At 51.8% G+C, this 24,344-nt stretch overlaps 2 protein-coding genes across 2 annotated transcripts; one reads left to right on the top strand and one right to left on the bottom strand.

Annotated features, from left to right (window-relative positions):
- Positions 1-1,892: 1,892 nt before the first annotated feature.
- Positions 1,893-8,648, bottom strand: LOC135183941 (glutamine amidotransferase-like class 1 domain-containing protein 3, mitochondrial). Its single transcript, XM_064159299.1, has 4 exons — positions 8,455-8,648; positions 5,329-5,500; positions 4,382-4,583; positions 1,893-3,009 (listed from the first exon to the last, which is right to left on the bottom strand). The coding sequence occupies exons 1-4, from the start codon at positions 8,560-8,562 to the stop codon at positions 2,817-2,819; spliced, it is 675 nt and encodes a 224-aa protein (XP_064015369.1). The 5' UTR covers positions 8,563-8,648; the 3' UTR covers positions 1,893-2,816.
- Positions 8,649-10,784: 2,136 nt separating this feature from the next.
- Positions 10,785-22,159, top strand: LOC135184144 (uncharacterized). Its single transcript, XM_064159736.1, has 9 exons — positions 10,785-10,845; positions 12,072-12,185; positions 13,852-15,480; positions 16,440-16,539; positions 17,650-17,798; positions 18,205-18,317; positions 19,049-19,138; positions 19,458-19,580; positions 20,328-22,159. Exons 1-9 carry the CDS (start codon positions 10,785-10,787, stop codon positions 20,520-20,522), a joined length of 2,574 nt encoding a protein of 857 aa, XP_064015806.1. The 3' UTR covers positions 20,523-22,159.
- Positions 22,160-24,344: the final 2,185 nt, after the last annotated feature.

Here is a 24,344-nt window from a genome sequence, read left to right on the forward strand (position 1 = left end):
TGCCCATTGCTCCTGCACTTCCAGCCCCCGGCTCGCCAGCCAATGGGAGTGAGGGCTGCCACAGCAGCGGTGTAGCGGCGGGAGACGATGGGAAGGGCGATCTTGAGCCCCGGTGTGCCGCCGGTGCCGCCGCTGTCATTGTGAACGGGGCCCTGCGCCGCCCGGCGGGAGTGGGGCTCACTCCTGCGCTTCTCGCTCCGGTTCCGCGGCCGCGCTGCTCCGGGGCGGGCCGCTGTAAGGGCCGGGGGCTGAGGCGGCCGCTCTGCTGCGAGCCCTCCCCGCCTTTCCCGGAGGTGGCCTCTGCTTCTGTGTTGCTGTGCCAAGGCCTCCAGCTTTGTGGAGCCGGTTTCAGGAGCCACCTCTCAGAGGGTGCAAACGAGTCCGAAGCTGGAGCTGGACTCCAGCAGGAACAAAAGCAGGAGACCCAGGGGGCTCTCCGCTTGTCTGACACAGACGACACCGGGAACATCAGTACTGGGGGGGTAAATGCAGGGCGTTTCCTAGTGCCTGGATTGCAGCTCTGCTCAGGGAATAAAGGAATAGCAGCATAAGCAGGTGTATGTCGTGGGACCATAGAACCGTTGGAAGAGACCCTGAAGATCTTGGAGTCCAACTATGAACCCAGCACTACCAGAGCACCACAGTGTCACAGTGTCATCAGGGTTGGAAGAGACCTCACAGATCATCAAGTCCAACCCTTTACCACAGAGCTCAAGGCTAGACCATGGCACCAAGTGCCACGTCCAATCCTGCCTTGAACAGCCCCAGGGACGGCGACTCCACCACCTCCCCGGGCAGCCCATTCCAGTGTCCAATGACTCTCTCAGGGAAGAACTTTCTCCTCACCTCCAGCCTAAATCTCCCCTGGCACAGCCTGAGGCTGTGTCCTCTCATTCCGGTGCTGGCCACCTGAGAGAAGAGAGCAACCTCCTCCTGGCCACAACCACCCCTCAGGTAGTTGTAGACAGCAATAAGGTCACTCCTGAGCCTCCTCTTCTCCAGGCTAACCAATCCCAGCTCCCTCAGCCTCTCCTCGTAGGGCTGTGCTCAAGGCCTCTCCCCAGCCTCGTCGCCCTTCTCTGGACACACTCAAGCATCTCAATGTCCTTCCTAAACTGGGGGGCCCAGAACTGAACACAGTACTCAAGGTGTGGTCTAACCAGTGCAGAGTCCAGGGGCAGAATGACCTCCCTGCTCCTGCTGACCACACCATTCCTGATGCAGGCCAGGATGCCATTGGCTCTCTTGGCCACCTGGGCACACTGCTGGCTCATGTTCAGGCGGGTATCAATCAGCACCCCCAGATCCCTCTCTGTCTGGCTGCTCTCCAGCCACTCTGACCCCACTAAGCCGTGTCCCTCAGCACCGCATCTCCATGGCTTCGAACCCCCTCCAGGGGTGGACAGCCTGGGCCAGCATTTGACAACCCTCAAGGGCATGAAATTGTTCCTCATGTCCAACCTAAACCTCTCCTGGGGCAGCCTGAGGTTGTTTCCTCTTTTCCTATCACTTGCTCCCTGAGAGAGCAGACTGGCCCCCACCTGGCTCCAACCTCCTTTCAGGGAGTTGCTGAATCTCAGAAGGTCTCCCCTCAGCCTCCTCTTCCCCTATCACTTGCTCCTTGATAGAGCAGACTGACCCCCACCTGGCTCCAGCCTCTATCCAGGGAGTTGCTGAGTCTCAGGAGGTCTCCCCTCAGCCTCCTCTTCCTCAGGCTGAACAACCCCAGTTCCCTCAGCGCTTCCTTACCTCACCTGTTCTCCAGACCCTTCATCTGAGAGTAGGTCCCTTCTCTGGACCTACTGCAACCCTTCCATGTCCTTCTGGGAGTGAGGGTCCCAAAACTGAACCCAGGACTCAAGGTGTGGCCTCACCAATGCTGAAGTACAGTGAGACAATCCTTGCCTGTGCCTGCAGTGGGAGTTTGTATCAGCACATAGAGCTTGGCATCACTCTGCTGCTGATGTCCTCGAGCATGCCCTAATCCAGGGTGAAAAGCAAACAGCAGAGCAGAATCCAGCCCACATACACAGTGTCAGCTTTTATTTGGTGACAGAGCTGTGTTCCTTTCTTTTGCCACTAACTGATGTGTTCTGCAAGGCAGAGAGCTACGTATGGAGCTGTGGAGTACTGGCAAAGATGGATGTGTAAGGAGGCTCAGAAAGGTACCAATCCTGATGGCACATGTGGCACACATCAGATCAGCCCAGGCATGGGCTGGGGCTGTGGGGGGGACTTTTTCAGAGGCTTGTTGTGATAGGATGAGGAGCAACAGTTTGAAACTGGAGGAAGGGAGATGTGGACTGGAGATTAGGAAGAAAACCTTTACAGTGAAGATGAGGAGGCCCTGGAACAGATTGCCTTGAGAGGCTGCAGATGCTCCTTCCCTGGAGGCACTAAATGTCAGGTTGAATGGGGGCTTGTGCAGTCTGGTCTAGGGGAGTGTGTCCCTACCCATGGCAGGCAGTTGGAAATGGATGATCTTTGAGGTCTCTTCCGTCCCAAACCATTCTGTGATCCTATTGTTGGCATGACCCATGTAACTCCTCAGCCACTCAGAATCAAAGCTAGGAGTGATCTGAGTCCTGTAGAGGCATGCTTTCTGCTCAGTGTGTGCCCACACTCCAGTTACTGCCAGCTTGCTGTCAGAACACAACAACACTTTGCCAGTTTGCTCTTCCATCACTCCAGAGTTCTGCCTCCTCAGCAGCCACCAGTGGCCTGGTGAAGGGGAAGAACTGAGTGACAGTTTGCCTGTTGACCTGGGGGTGTAAAAGGAGAAGAGCATTGAGATGGATTCTGTGGCTTTGGGACTTTCAGGCAAGCCTGACCACTTCTTGGACCATTTTGCCAATGCCATCATAGATCTCATGAATGGGGGCATTGCACATGAAGGCACTGGTGGTCACCAGCTTGTTCTTCACGTCCACATGCACTTCAGTGACGTGTTTGTTCACATGCTTGCAGCCAAGCTCCTTCATGGTCTCAGCAGTCTTGGCATAAGGCCATCTACAAGAAGAAAAGAACATAAACCCTGTGTAGGAGCCACCATAGCACAGTGGTGTGTTGAAGACTGTTGACTGCAGAGGGATGGTCCCTACAGAAATCCTGCTCATTAGAATCCAAACCTTTCCATGCCAGAGGAGATTCTCTAGGACCAGCAAACCAGGAAAACCTCCAGATTACAGGAAGGTAAAACATCTGAAGCAAAGCCAAAATAAGGATGTTCCACTACAGATGTTCCTCTCCTTAGCTCTGCCCTCTCCATGCTTTGATTTGTGTTTCTCTTTCTCCATCAGCTTCCTACAAGTGCCATTATTAATCCCTCTGGTGAGCTCCTTCTCGGGCAGGGGAAGGACCAATTTCTCCTTCCCAGAAATCCGAGCCTCATCCTGGCTCCAAATCTCCTTTCTTCCTCAGCAGTTCCTGCAGTCTCTTGTGCCCTCACATGGCAAAATACCCAAATTACAGAAAACTGCCAAAGCAAATCAGATTCCTTTGTGCAGAGGAACATGGAAGTGCCAAAGGGTTCATCAAAAGCCCTGTTTAATTTAGCAGCCCAGGATCGTTGAATAAGAGCATGTCTGGGGTCATTGCTTCTCAGAAATAGCGTTCAGATCATCATGAGACTGCAGATCTGATTCTAGGATATCAGAGAATCACAGAATCCTTTGGGGTTGCAGAAGACCTCTAAGATCATAGAGCCCAACCATTAACCCAGCACTGCCAGGTCACCACTAAACCTTGTCCCTCAGCACCATTTGTCCATGGCTTTGAAACCCCTCCAGGGATGAGGACTCCATTACTGCCCTGGGCAGCCTGGGACAGGCCTTGGTAACCCTCAAGGGAAAGAAATTGTTCCTCATGTCCAACCTAAACCTCCCCTGGGACAACTTGAAGCCATCTCCACTTGTTGTGTCACTTGTTCCTTGGGAGAAGAGCCTGGCCCCAGCTGGCTCTAACCACCTTTCAGGGAGCTGTAGAGAGCCAGAAGGTCTCCCCTCAGCCTCCTTTTCTTCAGGCTGAACAACCCCAAGTCCCTCAGCTGTGCCTCCCCAGCCCTGTTCTCCAGACTCTTCACCAGCTCCATTGCCCTTCTCTGGACCTGCTGCAGCCCCTCAATATCCTTGGAGTGAGGGGCTCAAAACTGAACCTAGGATTTGAGGTGTGACCTCACCAGTGCCCATCCAGGGGGATGATCCCTGCCCTTGTCCTGCTGGCCACGCTATTGCTGATCCAGGCCAGGATGCTGGTGGCCTTCTTGGCCACCACAGCATATTTAAGCAGGACAGTTGAGGTGTACAGGGGTATGTGGGGAGGGCGCTGCTGGGTTTGTGATGTCCACAGTGTCATTTCCTAGCAGTTCACCAAGGTTACTTACTTCTCACACTCCGTGTCATGACCCACAGTCAGCTCACAGCCTGGAAAGATCTTAGCTGCCAGCACTGGGGAGATGCAGCAGAGGCCAATGGGCTTGTTGGCAGCATGGAATGCCTTCAGGACACTCTCCACCTCTTGTGAGATGATGCAGTTCTTGCCTTGGGTAGCCCAAGTACTTAGGTTTTTAGCCACTCCAAAGCCACCTGGGAACAGGGAAACAGGTTAGAGCAGAAGGTTAGTCCTGCTTCAGGGCAAGACTTCGTTCAGGCATGACTTAGCAGGATGCTCATATGGGTTTGGTGGGTGGCAGCAGTCGTCCAGTGTTGCTCACAGAATGCTTTAGTTTGGGAGGGTTCTTTCAAGCTCCTCTAGTTCAAACTGCCCTGCCATGGGCAGGGTTTCCTTCCACTGAGCAAGTTGCTCTAGGCTTTGATCACTTCCAGGGTGGGGGCATCCATGACCTCCCTGGGTAAGCTGTTCCAGTCTCTCACCACCCTCACTGCCCCATATCTAAGCTGTTCCTTGTTGAGATGGATAAGAACAAGAACACAAGCCCTATGAGGAGAGACTGAGGGAGCTGGGATTGTTTAGCCTGGAGAAGAGGAGGCTTAGCTGTGACCTTATTGCTGTCTACAACTACCTGAGGGGTGGTTGTGGCCAGGAGGAGGTTGCTCTCTTCTCTCAGGTGGCCAGCACCAGAACAAGAGGACACAGCCTCAAGCTGTGCCAGGGGAAATTTAGGCTTGAGGTGAGAAGAAAGTTCTTCACTGAGAGAGTCCAATGGGCTGCCCGGGGAGGTGGTGGAGTCGCCATCCCTGGAGCTGTTCAAGGCAGGATTGGACGTGGCACTTGGTGCCATGGTCTAGCCTTGAGCTCTGTGGTAAAGGGTTGGACTTGATGATCTGTGAGGTCTCTTCCAACCTTGGTGATACTGTGATACCACCCTACCTGGGATGATGAGAGCATCCAGCCCCTTGACATCCAACTCAGCAAGGTCCTTGATATTCCCTCTGGCTATTCTGGCACTTTCAACCAGCACATTGCGCTTCTCCTGAGTTGGCTGGCCTTTCACGTGGTCCACCACATGCATCTGGTCAACATTGGGAGCATAAACCTCTGCCTGGGGAGGAGAAGAAAAGCTCCAGTATCCTCCAGTCAGTATCCTAAATGCATTCAAGGTCATCAGGAGTGAATAAAAATGCTTTAGTAGCTAGGAAAGAACTTTGTTGGCCAATGTGGTGACCTTCAGGTCCACCTGTGTCTAATACTGGCTGCAGGAAGGTTCTTGTCATAGGTAGGAGAAAGAAAGGTTAGTCATAGAATCATCATAGAATGGCTTGGGTTGGAAGGGACCTTTATGATCCTCCAGTTCCAGCCTCCCTGCTATGGGCAGGGATACCTCCCGCTGGACCAGGTTGCTCAAAGCCTCATCCAGCTCGACCTTGAATGCTACCAAAGAGGAAGCATCCACAACCTCCCTGGGCAACCTGTTCAGTGTTTCACCACCCTCAGAGTAAAGAACTTCTCCCTAATGTCCAATCTAAATCTCCCCCACTCTAGTTTCAAAACACTGCCCCTTTACAGGTCTTTGGTGGGTTCTGCACAGGAACCTTGATCCTGACCTTCAAGAACTAAGTTGGGTGGTGACAACAAAGCCCACCCTGCTTATTTGGGTGGGCTAAGTGTTGGAGAGGGAGCAGTGACTCTTTCCTAGGGAAACCAGATGTCCCAGGAGACACTGGTGAAGCCATTTCTCAAAGCTTTCCATCCACTTGCACCTCCAGCCCTGCCCCAGCTGCCCTCACAAAGCAGTCATCCCTTTAGGGGTGGTGACTACCCAGCAAGCTGCTGCCAAATCCACACCTCCCCACAAAGACAGGACTTGGAGCTTCTTCTCACCAGCCACTAATTTCCCAAACCCAGAAAATGTCTTTCTCTGGAAGATGACTCTTCCCTTCCTTCTGAGCTATTTCAAAGTGATATGCAGAAGAGTGGCAAACATATCGGTGGTAGACTTTTGGGACTCCACAACCTTTTCAGTTCTGGTCCACACAATTTAAGAAGGTTGTTAAAGTGACCAGAGGAGGGCAACAAAGGTGGTGGAAAGGCTGGAAGGAGGAGCAGCTGAGGGCTCTGGGCTTGTCCAGTTTGGAGAAAAGAAGGCTGAGGGGTGACAGTTTGCTGAGGAGTGGACCTGGAGAGGGAGGTGCTGAGCTCTTCTCCCCCAGGTGGTAATGGGACACATGGGAATGGCTCAGAATTACATCAGGGGAGGTTGAGACTGGCCATTAGGAAGCAGATCTGTAGTGAGAAGGTGGTCAGACACTAGGACAGGTGTTCTGGAGACATTCTTCATGTCCCAAAGGCAGGTGATTAATTCCCTTAATAACCTGCTTTAACTTTTGGGCAGCCTTGGAGTGCTCAGGGAGTTGGACCAGATCAGCACTGTAAGTCCGTTCCAACTGAGACTTTATTCTGTGCTACTCTTGATTTGCTCAGGCAAGATCAAAGTTAAGCATGGTCAGGCATGACCGAAAATTAAAAGGGGAGGGTGTGTGTTGAAGTAACATCCGAGTTCCCTCCACAAGAGGTCCCTACTGGTCAAGGGATGAGTGTGGGTCAGTGCTTCAAGCCCACCAGTTGAGGGTATGGCAGGAGAGAAGCGACTGCAGCAGCTCAAGGAGAGAAGAGGAAAGGGTTTGGATAAATCTCATCTTGAAGCCGACTCTGAGGGCTTTGAGACTAGGTGAGCTGGCTCCACAGCATGTGTCCCTCACTGCTGTGCCTTTGCGTTTAGTGGAGCAGTTCCCATTCCCAGGAGAAGGGCTCTGAGCCAGATCTGTGGAGGTTCGGAGCTGAGGGTAATAGCACATAGAGCTTCTCTCCTCCTCTTGCAGTCTCACAGTGTGGCTGTCGTGACTAATGGCACATTAAAGCTTGAGGGCCATGGATTTCACCCCAAGCCAAGCTCAACTCACAACAGGTGGTTTATTTTCCCTTCTCATCTTCAGAAGTTCATAAATACTTCATTTCAAGCATCCAAATCCAGGAAGAGTCTTTTAAGCAGAGCAGGGAAAGCAGAAAAGAGGAAGTGCAAGCAAATGAAAAGACCAGAGAAGGTACATAGGAAAGTTTGATTCAAAGTTTGGATTGTGGTTGTGAAGTAGAAAGAAATCTTTTGGTGGAGTAGAGCTGCAAGAGTCTAGCAGAGAGTTCTCCAGGCTGGCTGGAGCAGGTCCCGTTCTGTGCTGCTTGCTCTGCCTCCAGTTATAGCTTCAGCAGCAGTGAGGAGCTCCAAAGTTCCTGAGATACCTTCTGCAGAAGGGAGATAGAAAAAAAGCAGCTCCTGAGCTACCTTCTAGCAGGAGTGTGCTAAGGTGCCTCTTACCTGTGTGCTGTTCAGCAGCAGTGAGGAGCTTGGTTTGTCCAGCAAGCTCCAAAGCTCCTGAGGTACCTCCCACAGGAGGGAAAGATCAAAAAGCAGCTCCTGAGGTACCTTTTGCAGAAGGGGGAGAGCCAAAAAGCAGCTCCTGAGGTACCTTTTGCAGAAGGTGGAGAGCCAAAAAGCAGCTCCTGAGGTACCTTTTGCAGAAGGGGGAGAGCCAAAAAGCAGCTCCTGAGATACCTTTTGCAGAGGGGGAGAACAAAAAGCAGCTCCTGAGGTACCTCTTGCAGAAGGGGGAGAGCCAAAAAGCAGCTCCTGAGGTACCTTTTGCAGAGGGGGAGAACAAAAAGCAGCTCCTGAAGTACCTTTTGCAGAGGGGGAGAGCAAAAAGCAGCTCCTGAGGTACCTCTTGCAGAGGGGGAGAACAAAAAGCAGCTCCTGAGGTACCTTTTGCAGAGGGGGAGAGCAAAAAGCAGCTCCTGAGGTACCTTTTGCAGAGGGGGAGAACAAAAAGCAGCTCCTGAAGTACCTTTTGCAGAGGGGGAGAGCAAAAAGCAGCTCCTGAGGTACCTTTTGCAGAGGGGGAGAGCAAAAAGCAGCTCCTGAGGTACCTTTTGCAGAGGGGGAGAGCAAAAAGCAGAGCAAGAGGAGCCAAAGATTAGACAGAAGGCTGCCGAGGTGGCTCTTACCTGTGCCCCCTCCCTGCTGAGATGCACCAGCACAGCAGAAGACTCATGGATCTCACTCCCGTCGTACACCCCGCAGCCAGCCAGCACCACAGCCACTCTCTTCCCCATGGTCACAGGCAGAGCAGGAGAAGAGCTCTCCCCAGAGAGCTCCAAACTGTTGTGCCCCTCTGTTCCCTGCCTGGAGGCTTTTATAGCTGCGTCCCTCCCCCAGGAGCAGGTGGGGCCAGGAGGGCTGGGCTGAGTTTCTTCCTGGCAAGAAGGGTTTCTCCCCAGTACTACAGGCAGGGCACAGAATTACTCTTTGTTTCCTCAAGCCTTGCAGCTCTTCCTCCCAGCACGTTGTCCCCAGAGCATCCCAGCTGACAGGACTTGCTCAGCACAGTAGCTGTGTTTTTCCTTCTCAGTTGTCCATTTTGCCTTCTGCTTCAGACTGAAGCACCAAGGAGGTGGTACCAAAGGAGGCCCTCCCACAGCAAGTGTTCGAGCCAGGGCTCTCCTCTCTGTGCTCCCTTTAGCAACCTCAGTCTTTTAACACCAAGATTTCTGCTCTTCAGTGTTCTTCCTCTCATCCCATCTCTCAAGACCAGATATTTTGCACTCATTTGTGGTTGGTTGTTTCCTGGCCTTTGGGTGCTGAGGTTAGAAATGAATCTTTTGATTTTCCATCTACAGCAGAATTTCTCCATCTGCCAGGAAGGTGTTGCCAGGAGTTGGTACAACTCTGACCTCTGTAGGGGCAGCAAGATCGAAATGTTGGAGCAGATGATCCTTGGGGATCAACCTGGCATTCTGTGATTCTGTAATTCACACCTTGTTGATGCAGACACTTCTTCTCCTTGTCCATAATGAGCCTCCTACTCCAAAAAGGACATTGAGGGGATGCAGCAGGTCCAGAGAAGAGCATTGAAGCTGGTGAAGGGTCTGGAGAACAGGGCTGGTAAGGAGCAGCTGAGGGAGCTGAGAGTGTTTGATCTGGAGAAAAGGAGGCTGAGGGGAGACTTCTGGCTTTCTACAGCTTTCTGAAAGGAGGTTGGAGCCAGATCAGGGTTGATCATCCAGTGAAGGTCTCCTCTGTCCTCCAGCCCTGGCTGTGGGAGCAATACTTACAAGGGAGCACGAGAGTTGGATCTGCCAAGAGGAATGTCATAGCTTGCTGCTGTAGGCCTTCTGCAGGGGCATCCTCCACCAGGCCAGTAACAGTCATGTGAAGCTCTTCACATTTAATCTTGCTTTAAGTGGGTCTGATGGGAACAGGAGCTGAGGTCTGAGGTCTGCATGGGCACAGGTCCTGCACCGCTCCATTGCGCAGAGCCCAAATGGTGGAGGAATGTACCTAAGTGCAGGCAGTTGTTGCTCCTGTCTCTCCAGTCCTGCTGGCAACACTATTGCTGCTACAGACCAGGATGCTGTTGGCCTTCTTGGCCACCACATGATCCTGAGGACAATGTCTGCTGGTAGTGACCTTTATGTCCTGATCACACGTGAGAAGCAGTAGGGAGCTGTCGGTAGGTCCCTCACCTACTCACAGGTTACAGCAGGAACTGACACACACTTCTCCTGGAAAGCCAGCAAGGTTCCTCCAGCCTGAGCCTCACACTGATGTTCTCCAGGCTGCATCTTCACCTTGACACCTCAGGAGAAGTGGATTCTGTTTGGAGTGGCTGGATGAGATAAATGTGAAGTGAGTGACCCATGGAGATAAGTCCCCTTTAAGGGGATGGTGCTGGCTCTGCCCTGGCTTTGCCCAGCACAGAACAGAAGGTGCCAGGCATTCATACCTGTTGCAGGGACAAACAGCAGGACCACAGGCCAGTGCTGGGAGAAATAACTGGTCCCCAAGGAGCTCCTGGGCTTGCAGAGTGCTTGTTTGCTCCAGCAAGATGCATTCTTTCAAACCCTCTGTTTTAACCAGTGCCATTTCTTCACTGTCAGGAGCAAGAAAGCAATGAGAGCCCTAAATCCAAGCTGCTCCTTTGCAAGTGTCTTCTCAAACAAGGGTTAACCAACGGGTTGAAGGTTGGACTTGATGATCTGAAAGGTCTCTTCCAACTGAAACAATTCTCCAATTCTAACAGTAAAACAAAGAGGGGGTGGGGGAAAGCAACCAGCAGCCCAAGGTGACTCACAGACCAAAATTTCATGCAGCCAAGTTGCTCTCGTTTGCATTGCCTCCCTCATGTGGAGAGGAACACTGACAGAAGCTGTTTGTAGGGAAAAAGGGGTGGAGAGCAGGGAGGACCTCAGGCCAGCAGAGCAGCTTTGGCTATAAAGAGCTAGGGAGGAAAGAGAGGCAGCACTTGAGCCACGGCAGCTCTGGGGAGGACTCTGCCATGGCAGACAGAAGAGCTGAGTCACTGCATTCCTCCATAGGGCTCCTGGGCATTTCCTCAGGTAGGGATCAACTCCTCTTGGCATGGCAGGGTGGGGTTGGGATAGGCTTTCATGGACAACTGCCTTTTCAGAGGGGGTTTAAAGGTGTTGATGCTGATTCTTCTTTGCCTGGGTGAAGCTTTTCAATCCAGAGATCCCTGTGCCTGTGTTAGCTGCCAACAAAATATTTGTCTTGGCTTTGAAGTGCTGGCCTGAAGTTTGGTACTCAGTCCATGCTGGGTGGGGAGCAAATCCAAACTTTTTGGTATTTCATTTCCATAACTGCACTTTATTTGGCTGCTCTTTAGTCTCTTTTCCTCTCCCAGCTTATTCCCCTGTTCTCTTTGCTGTTTTCATGCCCTTTCATCTGCTCCTTCTGTGAAAAGAGGCAAATCTAATCTGTTTCATCTTTCTGAGTGCTGCCCAGGGTCATTTTTAGGATGATAGTCCGTAGTCACAAGGCTGATGTGACCACAGAATCACAGTATGGCAGAGGTTGGACAGGACATCTGGAGATCATCCAGTCCTACACCCTGCTAAAGCAGGCTCAGCCACTGCAGCTTGCCCAGGATCACAATGGCCAGGTGGGTTTGGAAATTCTCCAGAGATGGAGACTCCACAACCTCTCTGAGCAACCTGCTCCAGGCCCTTGAATTAGCAAAAGTTCCTCCTCATGCTCAGATGGAACTTCCTATGCTCAAGTTTGTTCCTATTACCTCTTGTCCTGTCACTGTGCACCACTGAGAAAACAAAGCCTGGCCCCATCCTCCTGACATCCACCCCTCAAGCACTGATCAGCATTGACAAGATCCCCCCTCAGGCTAAAAAGCCCCAATGCTCTCAGCCTTTCCTCCTCACAGAGATGTTCCAGTCCCCTCAGCACCTGTGGAGCCCTTTGCTGTGCCCTCTCCAGCCAGTTCCTGTCATTCTGTGATGTGCTGGACATGTTCTCTCTCTGCCTGTTGGGTGATTGTGGAGTTGGGAGAGCTGATTTTTACCTTTCAGCTGACACCAGGGGACCACTTTCAAGCCTGATTAACTCCAAGTTTCCTAAAACTAGGCAATTAAACTAAAAAAAGGTGAAACCTTGGACACACACCAAGCTATGATACTCCCCTCCCAGCTTCTTCAGTTTCATTGTATGCTGTTGTTTTTCTCTCTGCACCCTGCCCTCTGGTTCTCTCCTGGCTTTTGGGGCACACTTCACAAGCTCTTTCTCCTTTCCCACCTCTCCTCTCACTTCACAGGATCACTCTTGCTGGCTGTGCACTTCTACAGTTCGCCCAGAGCAGTCCCTCTGATCCCCAGCACCACTCTTGGAGTCCTCCTCCTGATGTTATCATCTCTTCTGGCATATGCAGGTAAGATTCAGAGTGTGGCCAGCTTCAAGGCCTCCTCCTCTAGCTTCACATCTGTTTGGGCTGCTCTGCCAACAGGTTGATATAAGCATGGCAACCAGACAAGTGATATGGGAGTGGTGAGGCACTGGAACAGGCTACCCAGAGAATTTGTGGAGGTTCCAAGCCTGAAAGTGTTCAAAGCCAGGTTGGATGTGGCCTTGAGTGAGCTGGTCTAGTAGGAGGTGTCCCTGGCCACAGCAGGAAGGTTGGAACTAGCTGATCTTTAAGGTCCCTTCCAACCCAAACCATCCTATGAATCTGTGTTCTCTCTCTCAAAGTGCAGACAGAAGGGCAACATTTTCCTCTGTGGGCAACCAAAGACATCAGTGTTAGCTTTGAATCAAATCCTTCACCAGCATCTCTGAGAATTCTAACAGACACAGAATCATTCAGGTTGAAGGAGACCTCCAAGGTCATTGAATCCAACCATGAACCCAACCCTGCCAAGTCACCACTAAGCCATCTCCCTCAGCACTACATCTCCATGGCTCTGAAAGCCCTCCAGGGAGCAGGACTACCCCAGGCAGCCTGTTTCAGGACTTGACAAACAGGGTACCAAAAATATCTTCTTCAGAAGGAATGGGTTTTGCAACTCCTATGTACTGTCTTCTGAGGAGACCAATTACTGATGAGGATCATCTATAAGGATCTAGCAGCCTGTAGGGCATGCATTGGAGCTGCCAGCTTACATCAAGGTCAAACCAAACCATCAAGCAACCCAAAAGAAGAAGGTGTCAGGACCTGTTTTGCTTTAATACATTATGGTAGCATTGAGTCTTGTAGGTATCATGGGCACCTCAGCTTCCTCTGGGCAAGGTCTGGTACTTAGTTGAAGGAATTCAAGTCCTTTGAGCTCACCTCAAGAACTCTGATGAGAACAAAGTGTTGGCTGATAGAAACTTTGTGGGTATGACTACAGAGTGTAATGGGACACGGTGCAAGCCTGCCCAAACTCGTGATGGCTTTGTCTAGTGTCATGCAGGCCCTCTGCAGCTCCATGCTAGCACAGTGCCCATGCTTCCAGCATGCAGCTGCCTGTCCTAGCCACCACTGTCAGAGTCACAGATTCATAGAATGGTTTGGGTTGGAAGGGACCTTAAAGATCAGCTAGTTCCAACCTCCTTGCCATGGGCAGGGACATCTCCCACTAGCCCAGGTTGCTCAAGGCTTCATCTAGCCTGATCTTGAACACCTCCAGGCAGAGGACATCTACAGCCTCCCTGGGCAACCTGTTCCAGTGTCTCACCACCCTCCCTGTAAAGAATTAGTTCCTAATCTCCAGCCTAAATCTCCTCTTTTCCAGCTCAGAACCATTGCCTCCTGTCCTAGCACTGCCAGCCTTTGTAAAAAGTCCCTCCCCAGCTCTCTTGTAGCTCCTTCAGGTACCAGAAGGCTGCTCTAAGATCTCCCTGGAGCCTTCTCCAGGCTGAACAGCCCCAACTCTTTGCCTGTCCCCACAGGGGAAGTGCTCCAGCCATCTGACCATCTTTGTAGCCTGCTCTGGACCTGCTCCATAACCTACTGTCTCAGAATCACAGTCCTGTCTCTGTTGTCCTTTGTTTCACAGGAATTTGGAGAAGCCCAAGAAATTCCTCCTTGTTCTTGACTCTCTGCTTGACCATCTCAGCGTTCTGGTGTGGCTATGGAGTGCTCTTCATCCTGGAAGGGCAAGGAGCTTTGAATGCCACTGGTGATTTCTGCAATGCCTTGGTTCCTGGCCTGGTCACCTTCACTTTAGCACTGCTGCTTGTTGCAGTGGTGGGATTCCTTTGCAGAGAGGTCATCCTAGCTCTGATTGCTTCTGCTATCTCTCTTGCCAGTGCTCATGAAGTTGTCATGTGTTCCAGCTCAACTTTTGGTTCCTCTGCTGTGGCTTGCAATTACCTGGTCATCTGCTTGGTTGGTGGTTATTTTGCTCTGGGAAGGACCCTCTGTTTGCTAAGCAAAGAGAGAATTGTCCTTCCTGGCACAGGTCTGGCCAAGAAGAAGATCCCTGAACAGCTTCAGTCCACCAGTGGCAGCGTGAATCGTTTTGCAGTCACTGCTCTGATCCTGAACATGCTCTCTGCCAGTGTCTTTGGCTGTAGGCTCCTGGGTGTGACTGGCAAACTGTTTACTGGCCAAGTGCCCTGGCTGTGGGCAGCTGGGGTCTACCAGCTTGGCATCTGCATTCTGTCATACCGAGCAATGGATGTTCTCATGGCCACCTTCTTTGGTTTCACTTCCATCCTGAAGTTTGCTGGAGGCTATTGCCTTCTGTACCTGATCTGGCAGCCAGAGGAACCATCTTTCCCTACTCCATTCCTGGTGGCTTTCTCCATCCTCTTTGTTGTCCTGGCTCTTTTCCTCACTCTGAAGAGCCCGGTAGATGGCCTCTATTTGCTGTTCTATGTGGCCTACTGCATTGCATTAGCTTGCTGTCCCAAGGGATTTTTTGAAGGAGGACCCCAGGGTGTGGATGTGGCCATCTTTGTGGCCTCAGCCTTGATGACTCTTGTTCACCTGTCCAACATGGCCTTGCCAAGTGCCAAGATGCCAATGGGGAGGGGAGCTGCGAAGGCTCTGCTTGCTCGCAGCAGGCTGCTGAAGCTGCGTGAAGGAGCAGACCTTCATGCTCCCTACCTTGGCTATTCCAAGTATGCAGATGCAGAAGTCCTGGGCTATGCATGCAGTGTCCTTGCTTCTTTTGCTATAACAAGGACAGGAGACCCCCAAGCTCCACTTGCTACTGTTGTAATTCCATGGGTGGTGGTAGCTGGTGGGATCCTCAAGCTTCTAGGTGGCTCAGTGGCCTTTGCCCGGGGTAAAACCTTGGAGAGCAGTGCTTTCATCCTCTATGCTGTCATGTGGATCATCTGGGGCTTGGCCAGATATGCTGGCCTCTATGGCACTACCAGAAGCTTCCACACAGCTGTAGGCATCATTGCCTTCATGCTCTTCAATGGCTTCATTGTCTTCTGCACTCTCTTCTTAAACATTGCCTGGTTCCTTTACTCCCTCACCTTCTTGCTGATCTCGGTCAGCTTCTTGCTGGATGCCATCCACGCTCTTCCAGCTGGCTATGACATTGCTGCTACTCTCATCTTTGGCCTGGTCAGCTTTTACTGCTTCCTCTCTGCCCTTTTCAACAGCACCTTTGAGGGTTCTTGCTTACCAATGGGCAGGCCCATTGTGCAGCTCAGTGGTGTGGGGGGAGGAACCACCAAGTGCCTTCACCTGCCTGCCAGGAAAGCTTCCTCAGTCAAGAGAATTGCAGGTAAGGACATGGTGTGGGGGTGGAGGGTGAACTCTGGGGGGAAGGGGAGTAGATTATGAGAATCCTAAGCCAAAGGTGAAAGCCATGATCATCTGGAGCTGGTTTGATGAAGTGGGATAAGGTACATGAGTCCCTAGAAACTACATAGGCTATGGGGGAAATTAGACCCGTTCACAGAATCCAAGCCTGGTGAGAAGAGACCTCTGGAGATCATCCTGCCCAAGCAGGGGCATCCACAGCAGCTTGCCCAGGATCACAATGTCCTGCTGGGTTTGGAAGCTCCTCAAAGAAGGAGACTCCATAACCTGCTCCAGGGCTCCAGCACCCTCACAACAGAGAAGTTTCTCTTCATTTCCAAACAGAACCTCCTGAATTCCAGTTTGTGTCCATTGCCTCTTGTCCTCCCACTGGGCACCACTGAGAAGAGTCTGGCCCCAACCTTTTGCCTCCTGCCCTTTAGCTCTTGCGGAGCATTGATCAGATCCCCTTGCAGGCTGCTGTTTTCCAGGCTCAACATCCCCAAGACTCTCAGCCTTTGCTCCTCAGAGAGATGCTCCAGACCCCTCTCCATTTCTTTTAGCATAGATGGCTTCAGCAGTGACTTTGCTGCCATCCCTCCTGTGTCACATCCCTCCCTGCTCACCCAGTCTGAGATCCAGCGACCCTCCAGACTGGGGCTACCACCCAAAGTTTTGTACAGAGAAAGAGCAAACACACAGCACTTGCTCTCTCCACGGGGCTGAATGTCTTCTGGCCCTGATGAAGGTGGCCCAGAGCTCCCCTAAAGGCCACTCTTGGATGAGTGCTAGAAAATTCCCCACCAGAGGAAGTGCAGCGTCAGTTGGGAACAGGAGAGGAGAGCACTGGGTTGGCTTTTGTGTCTGTGACAGCTCCTCTGTGAGTTCCAGCCCCCCACTTCTAGTCCCTCAAGAGGTTCTGCCCTGTTGTCCTGCCAACAGATATCCTGAGGAGCGGAGGGACGTGTGGCATCCCCACAGACACTGTCTACGTGCTCGTGGCAGCCTGTCACCGGCCTGATGCTGTGGAGAAGGCTCACCAGTAAGTCTCTGTCTTGCTTGCTCCACTGAGGGCTTCCTTGGCTAACCTCAGTTGTACAATCACAGCATTGCTTTGCTTGGAACAGACCTCTAAGATCATCCAGTCCAACCATCAGCCTAACACCACCGTGGCCATCAAACCGTGTCCCCAGGTGCCATGGTCCCTCATTTCTTGAACACCCCCAGGGATGGTGACTCCACCACCTCCCTGGGCAGCCTGCTCCAGTGCAGAAGTGAAATTTTCCCTACTCTCCAGCCTAAACCTCCCCATGACACAGTTCCATGCCATTTCCAATTGTCTTATCACCTGTTGCTAGAGAGAAGAGACCAACCCCCTCCTGGCTGCAAACTCCTTTCAGGGACTTGTAGTGAGGTCTCCCCTCAGCCTCCTCTTCTCTAGGCTGAACCTCAGTTCCCTCAGCTGCTCCTCGTAAGACCTGGTCCCCAGACCCTTCACCAGCTTTGTTGCCTCTAGAACTGGTAACTGCTGTTAAGTGCTACCTATAGCTTAGCCTCTAGAACTGATAACTGCTGTTAAGTGCTACCTATAGCTTAGCCTCTAGAACTGATAACTGCTGTTGAGTGCTACCTATAGCTTAGCCTTCATGAGGAGAACAGAGTGATGAGCCTGTGGGAGAAGATCTGAATGACCAAAGGAGTCAATCGAGCTAGACTTGTCTTCTAGGGTGTTGAAGGCTTCTGGCAAGTGATGGAGCTTGGATTTCATAGGGAAACCCAAACAAGTGGCAAGCTGGGGAGGGAATTCTTGTCCATAATTGTAGATGCTTATTGTTCCAACCAAAATCCTTTTGTGATTGACAAAACCCTCTAAGAGGCCAAAACCCCTCATACTGGTGGGGGTTCCTCAGAACTCGGGCAGCTGGGTCTTGTGCCCATCACTGCACCAGAAACCAAGCCCTTGGTTTGGAGTAGATGTTCTTGATTGGGAACAGGCGAGAATGTCCCTTCTATTTGGATCCTCTGTTGAACAGTCCTGCTTTTACCCTGGACTGCAGAGCCTGCAGACCTTGTCCTAACCCTGGGCCTCACCTCAGCCTGGAAACAAATCCCCATCTTATTTCCAGGCTCCTTTTCCTTCCCTCCTTTCCAGGTCCAAGCGCCAGGCTCAGGATCGTCCCATGTCAGTTTGGATCTCTAGCCTGAAGCAGCTGGAACCTGCAAAGCATTTGTTCACTCCCCTCCTCTGGGACTTCATGGAGGCTGCCTGGCCATCTCCTATTAGCTTGGTAGTTCCCAGAGGTAAGGACATGGTGTTGCTTCCAAGTTCTCTGGAGAGCTTTGGCTTTGAAATTGGGTTGGAAGAGACCTCCAAGATCATAGAGTCCAATCATCGACCTAACACTACCATGTCCCTTAAACCATGTCCTAAAGTGCCAGATGTACAGGTGGTTTTGAAGACAAAAAAAGTCATAGAATCCCAGAATGGTTTGGGTTGGAAGGGTCCTTAAAGGTCATCCAGTTCCAACCCCCTGCCCTGGGCAAGGACACCTCCCACTAGCCCAAGTTGCTCAAGGCCTCATCCAACCTGGCCTCGAACACCTCCAGGGAGGAGGCATCCACAGCTTCCCTGAGCAACCTGTTCCAGTGTCTCCCCAACCCTCTCTGTAAATAATAAACGTCCCCAGGTGACCTCTTCCTTGTGCAGGTGACTGGGTGGACTTCCTGGGCATGAGGGACTCTGCTAAATACGTGGGCACCCCTCAGAGCATCGCCATCCGCATCCCCGACTGCTCTGTCACCACGCACCTCATCGACATGGTGAGTGACACCTGCCCCACCACTGCCTTCTGATGGTGGCAAACACCAGCTGCCAGCTCCTCTGGCTTGCTGGAGAGGATAGTGAGGGGCTGGAGCTCTCTGCCAGCCCTCTTGGGATGTCATCTCTCCTCTCTTCTTTCTTGTCTCAGTAAGGTGAAGGTTGTAGAATGTTCAGAGAGGTTTGGGGAGGGCAGAGTGACTGAAATGAGTTAAAATGAGTAACTCCTGCACAAAAAAATGCCGTGATGAAGGGGGGGGGAGGTGATGCAGGCAGCTTGAAGCTGATGTTATGGCAGAAAAGAGGTTCAGAGGAGGAGCTACCAAGTCAGAAAGACACAACAGAGGCACTTAACTGACAGTTGGTCTGTTCCCTACACAGAACTCTTGTGCTACAAGCGTGGGCTTTTCTAAAACCAGAACAAATCTAGAAGGTCCAGAGGAACTCTGCTTGTTCCCCTCAACTCTAGCACAGACAGTGCAGGCCTTTGGCAGTTTCTGTTGCTGGAGAACCAAATGTTCTTTCCTACTCCACACCAGTAAACCTCAATAACCCCCAATTCAAAACTTAACACATTTGGTGGGGCTGTAGTTGCCTCCATGAAAGGCCTCTCCTTGAGTGGGTCACTCTGAGTTCTCTTTGGAGTCACAAAGACTCATGAGTCAACTTCAGAGTCCAACTCACTTGCTTTATGCAGCAAAACCTGCTCTTATTCCCCTCTTTCTGTCACCAGGTTGGCCCCATCGTGGTCACATCAGCCAACCCAACTGGAGAGGCAGATACCACACACCACAACCAAGTGTATGCCAAGCTGGGAGATAAGGTAACTTCATTCTGGTGATCTGGCAGTGCTGGGTCAAAGGTTGGACTTGATGATCTTAAAGGTATCTTCCAGCCTAAGCAATTCCATGACTCTATCAGAGCTGCCCTTGCTGTGCTGCTGACCTTCACCCACCCACCTCTCACTCTCTTTGCTGGTTTTGGCTTAACTCCTTCTAAACCCAGCCCTCAGTGTCAGTGCAGAGGGGCAGGAGGGAGCAGAGGTGCTTTGATGATGATTCCCTGCTGTTGAGGGGTGGAAACTGCCTTCTCTACCCCAGAGGCCTGAAGGGAGCTCGATGTGACCCTCTGCTGCTTTCCAGGTGGATGCAGTCCTTTGTGATGGGCCTTCCCCAGAGAACATTGCCTCCACCGTGGTGGACTGCACTAAAATTGACAGTGGAAACATTGGATTCTTCAGAGTTGGGATCATCCCCAAGGCACAGGTAAAACCCAGCCTGATTTTCTTTCTTCCATCTCTGTTCAGTGGGTTTCAAACTGGGAGGGGGGTTCCCAGTTCAAGAAGGACTCGAAGCCATCTCTGATAACGTGAGGAGTTCAGATAAGGTGGTGTGAAAGAGCACAAAACCAGAGCTCTGTGATGTCTGTGTCCTGATCTTGCCTCCTGACCTCTGTGGCCCCTCTCTGTGCTAAGGAAAGTGACAGGTGGGACTGTCTCATGCATGGGAAGAGCTCTGAGATCCAAGGGCATGGATCTCCTTGGGGCAAGCTCTCCATTTACACCTCCCAGAGACCTTTGAGCAAAAAACAGAATCAAGTCCAAGCCTTAACCCAGCACTGCCAGGTCACCACCAAACCATGTCCCTCAAGTACCATATCTCTACAGCTTTGAAACCCCTCCAGGGATGAGGACTCCACCACTGCCCTGGGGAGCCTGGGCCAGGCCTGGACAACCCTTCTGGGGAAGAAATTGTTTCTCGTGTCCAACCTAAACCTCCCCTGGGGCAACCTGATGCTATTTCCTTTCACCCCATTGCTTCTTCCTTGAGAGAAGAGACCAAGCCCCTTCTGGCTCCAACCTCCTTTCAGGGAGCTGTAGAGGGTGAGTGTGACCCCAAGGCCTAAGCCAGGCAGCTTGAAGGAGAACAGGACATAATTAAAGACCTGGAAGAAGAAAATCAGTGCTCTCCTCTAACTCCTAACCCACTCACAGCAGTGTTTATTCATTCCAGGTGCTGCAGATCCTGGAGCAGGTGCAGAAGAAGCACTCCTTGGTTCCTAGCAGTGGTCCTTGCACCACCAAAGACCAGGGAGAACATCTGAACCACAGCCAAGCCATGCCTAACGGGGTGGGTTTGGCTGCCTTGGAAGAGACCACCCCAGCTCAGGCCCCTGATGATGGGCTGGAGAACTACACTCGGCTCTGACTCTGGTGCAGGTCAAACAATTCCATCCTCCCCAGGAAAATGTTGGATGGGCAATGACAAACTGGGGAATGGGAGAAGAGTCCCAGCTCCAGAGGTGACTTCTTCATCTTTCTGTGGGTACTGCTAAAACATCCCAGTGCAGAGCTGGCCTCAGCCAGAGCCACCCAGAGGTAAACTATTCACTTATGGACGCTGCCAGCTCGCACTGAGGATCAGACACGACCAGAGGAGGTGGTGTGTTGGAGACAGATGTCCCAGAGCTTTGCTCTTCTCACTGAGACTTAATAACTTTGGGCTGGGCCACAACATGAGGGTTTCAATAGTCACACATTGAGAGGGAAAGCACTGCAATAAAATTGAAGTAGGGGAGGGAGAAGGGAGGATGTACTCAGGTGGATGCCATGGAGAATGTTGAGAGGCCTCAGAACCTTCAGCCTGGAGTTGATCAGCTGAGTCCAGTGCTGGAGCCCTCAGCACAGCAGAGACATGGAACATGGAACTACTAGAGCAGAGACAGAGAAGGCCACAGCTGGAAGCTCTCTGCTGTGAGGCCAGGCTGAGACAGTTGAGGTTGTTCAGCCTGGAGAAGGCTCCAGGGAGACCTTCTGGTGGCCTTGAAGGACTTCAAAGGGCCAGAAGAAAGCTGGGGACAGACTTTTGATCAGGGCCTGTTGTGACTGGACAAGGGGTGATGGTTTGAACTCAACAAGGGAGAAATGTTTGGCATTGAGGGTGAGAGCCTGGCCCAGGTTGTCCAGAGAGGTGGGAACTGCCCCATCCCTGGCACCATTACAGGTCAGGTTGTCTGGAGCTCTGAACAACCTGCTGTAGGTGCAGGTGTCCCTGCTGGCTGCAGGCATTGGGCTAGATGATTTTTAATAGTCCTTTCCCACCCAAACCAGTCTGGAATTCCATGAGCTATCTTCTGACCTTGCCAAAATGGAGGCCACAGAACCCAACATCACCCAGAACTGCCATGAGCTGAGACACCATTTCCTCTGTTTCACAGTCAGGGTGGACTTACTCCTAACTGCCACAACATCTCCTTAGAAGCTGTGGAGCATTCTGGAGGACCCTCCTTTCCCACATTCTCTTGTGCAGAGTCTCCATTGCAGGAGAACCACCTGCACTGCCTTTGAGGGTGCTAGAAGCTGGTCTCTTCCCTGACAGCATAACCACATCTCATGGTACCTTTCCTCCAGGCTGCAGGCGTAGTGCTGAGTAGTAGCTGCTGGCCAGGAGGAGGTGGTAAGAACTTCCACACCAACATGAGGAGTTGTCCTTGCTGTTAGTGGCTTGTTTGACCTCTGAAAACTGTTGATCTTATTGTCACCTGAGTCAGGTGCAAGGTGCTGACCCAGCTTCAGCTGAAACCAGTGAGCTGCTGCCTTGGTTTCACCTGGAGTTCTGCTGAAACATAAATGCTGTGCAGTCAAAGGAGCTCAGCCTCTACCACCTAGGGCTGCAACCAGGTCTTCTCAAGCTTACTCTCACAGAGCTGGCTCTCTTCCTGCAGAGAAAGAAAACTCCAGATCCTTGAGCCTGGGGCAATGATTTTTGCTGTCTATTTACTGTACCTCTTGGGGGTTTTCTTCAAACTGGGTTTTAGAAGGCAATAAAATCTTTCCAATGAGTTGTCTGTCGTGTGGGACCCTGCTGGCACCTGCAGCATCACAGAAGGTCTTTGGAAGGTGTTTGGATGAGCAGCCTGGGGACATGGTTTAAGAGCTGTGCACAGGGAGATGTTAGCTTGTGACTGGACTTGATCATTTTAAGGTCTTTTCCAACCAGGATGTCTCTGTGATCACCTCCCTGGAGGTGTTCAAGGCCAGGTTGGATGAGGTCTTGATCAGCCTGGTCTAATTGAAGGTGTCCCTGCCCATGACAGAGGGGTGGGAACTGGATGATCTTGAAAGTCCCTTCCAACCCAATCTACGAACCTGGAAAAGTCCTGGTGGATCAAAAGGGTTGTGGACTTCAGCATGTTCCTGGCCATGGAGCATGGATCTTACTAAAGGGAATCAAGTTGTATCACTTCCCAGGGTGAGAAGGAGAAGCTGGAGCACCTCTCCTACAAGGACAGGCTGAGGGAGTTGGGGCTGTCCAGGCTGGAGAGGAGGAGGCTCTGGGGAGACCTTCTCAAGGCCTTCCAGTGCCTGAAGGGGGCTACAGGAAGACTGGGGAGGAACTGTTTAGAAGGGCCTGTGGTGATAGGACTGGAGGTGGAGCAGGGTGGGCTTAGGTTGGATGTCAGGAAGATGTTCTTCACAATGAGGGTGGTGGAACACTGGGGCAGGTTGTCTGGGGATGCAGTGGAGCCCTCATCCCTGAAGACATTCAAGGTGAAGCTTGATGGGGCCCTGAACAACCTGATCTAGTTGGAGGTGTCCCTGCTGAGTGCAGGGGGGATGGACAGGATGAGATTCCAGGCTCCCTTCCAACCTGATGCCTTCAATGATACGATGCCACACTTGGCTCTGTTCTTTCTCTTTCCCTCTGCATGGTGCCTACAGAAGGTTCTGCTCACAGTATCAGGACATGGGGAGAACATGCTGGGGAACCACTTCTCCCTCTCCCAAGTGAGGTGCAAGGTGAGGAGATAGCTCAGGTCAGTCCTTGTTTTACACCAGCCACAACTCTCCTGTGGGCAAGCAAAGAGAAAGCAAGAGTCTGGGGAGGGGAAGATGTGAATGGGGTATCCAGGCCAACACACTGCCAGTATTTCAGAGTTCTCCCAACCTTCAAGGTGAAGCAAAACACCTGAAGAAGTGGAAAAGGAGGAAAAGCCTCTATTGGAAGTGGCAAATCCAAACCACTTCAGTTTGAAAGTGGTGGTGAAGAGTGGTGAGACTGTAACAGGCTGCCCAGGGAAATCTTGGGTGCCCCCTGCCTAGAAGTGCTCAAAGCCAGGTTGGATGAGGCCTTGAGCAACTTGGTCTAGAGGAGGTGTCCCTGTCCATGGCAGGGGGGGGTCAGAACTAGGTGGTCTTTAAGGTCCCTTCCAACCCAAGCCATTTTATCCATCTATGAAACGTCTGGGACAAAGCTGTGGTGGTTTTGCAGCTTCTCTTCTGCAAGAGCACAGATCAAATCCATCTGCAGGTGCTGCCGAGGCTATGTCACCTCTTTTCATCACTCCAGCTGTAGGGTTTGATCAAACAATGCTGTTCAGCCTCCCTCTGGGTGATGGTTTGGGTGTTACCTGCCCCCTTCCTTTGGACAACCACCCACACTAGCCTGAGCAGCTCTGGGGACTGGAATGCAGCTTTCTCTTTCCAGCTGAGCACAATGAAGAAGCAGATATTTACAGTGCCTACAGAAATAGACAAGGGAAAAGGTAATGCAGAAACACAACAGCCCTGCCAGAAACCTGAGCCCCCAGCAGGGGCTCCCCACCACCCTTCCACCTTCTCCCACCCCTCTACCTTACCCCAGGCTTTGCCTTATGCTGAAGGTAGTTTGGAGGGTCAGCCAGGGGGGTTAGGAAGCAGATGGATTAGGCAGGCAGGTTAAAGAGAGCAGTGCAGCCCAAAAAGCCCAGAGAGTGACTGACTCCCTTATCTGTATTCATGTTCTTGTTCTTATACCTCTCAGCAAGCCTATGAGTGAAGTAGCCATCACCACTCTTTCCTTTTCACAGCCTGTAATCTAATTCTTCTCACCAAAATATTCCAGCTAGCTTCAAACCAGCACACTCTGAGGTGGCTTTCACTGAGCCCTTCTGGTTCTATCCATCTCCTGTCTTGCTTCATAGAATCATAGAATCATAGAATCAACCAGGTTGGAAGAGACCTCCAAGATCATCCAGTCCAACCTAGCACC

The sequence above is a fragment of the Pogoniulus pusillus genome, chromosome 19, assembly GCF_015220805.1.
Source record: "Pogoniulus pusillus isolate bPogPus1 chromosome 19, bPogPus1.pri, whole genome shotgun sequence".
Lineage (NCBI taxonomy): Eukaryota > Metazoa > Chordata > Aves > Piciformes > Lybiidae > Pogoniulus > Pogoniulus pusillus.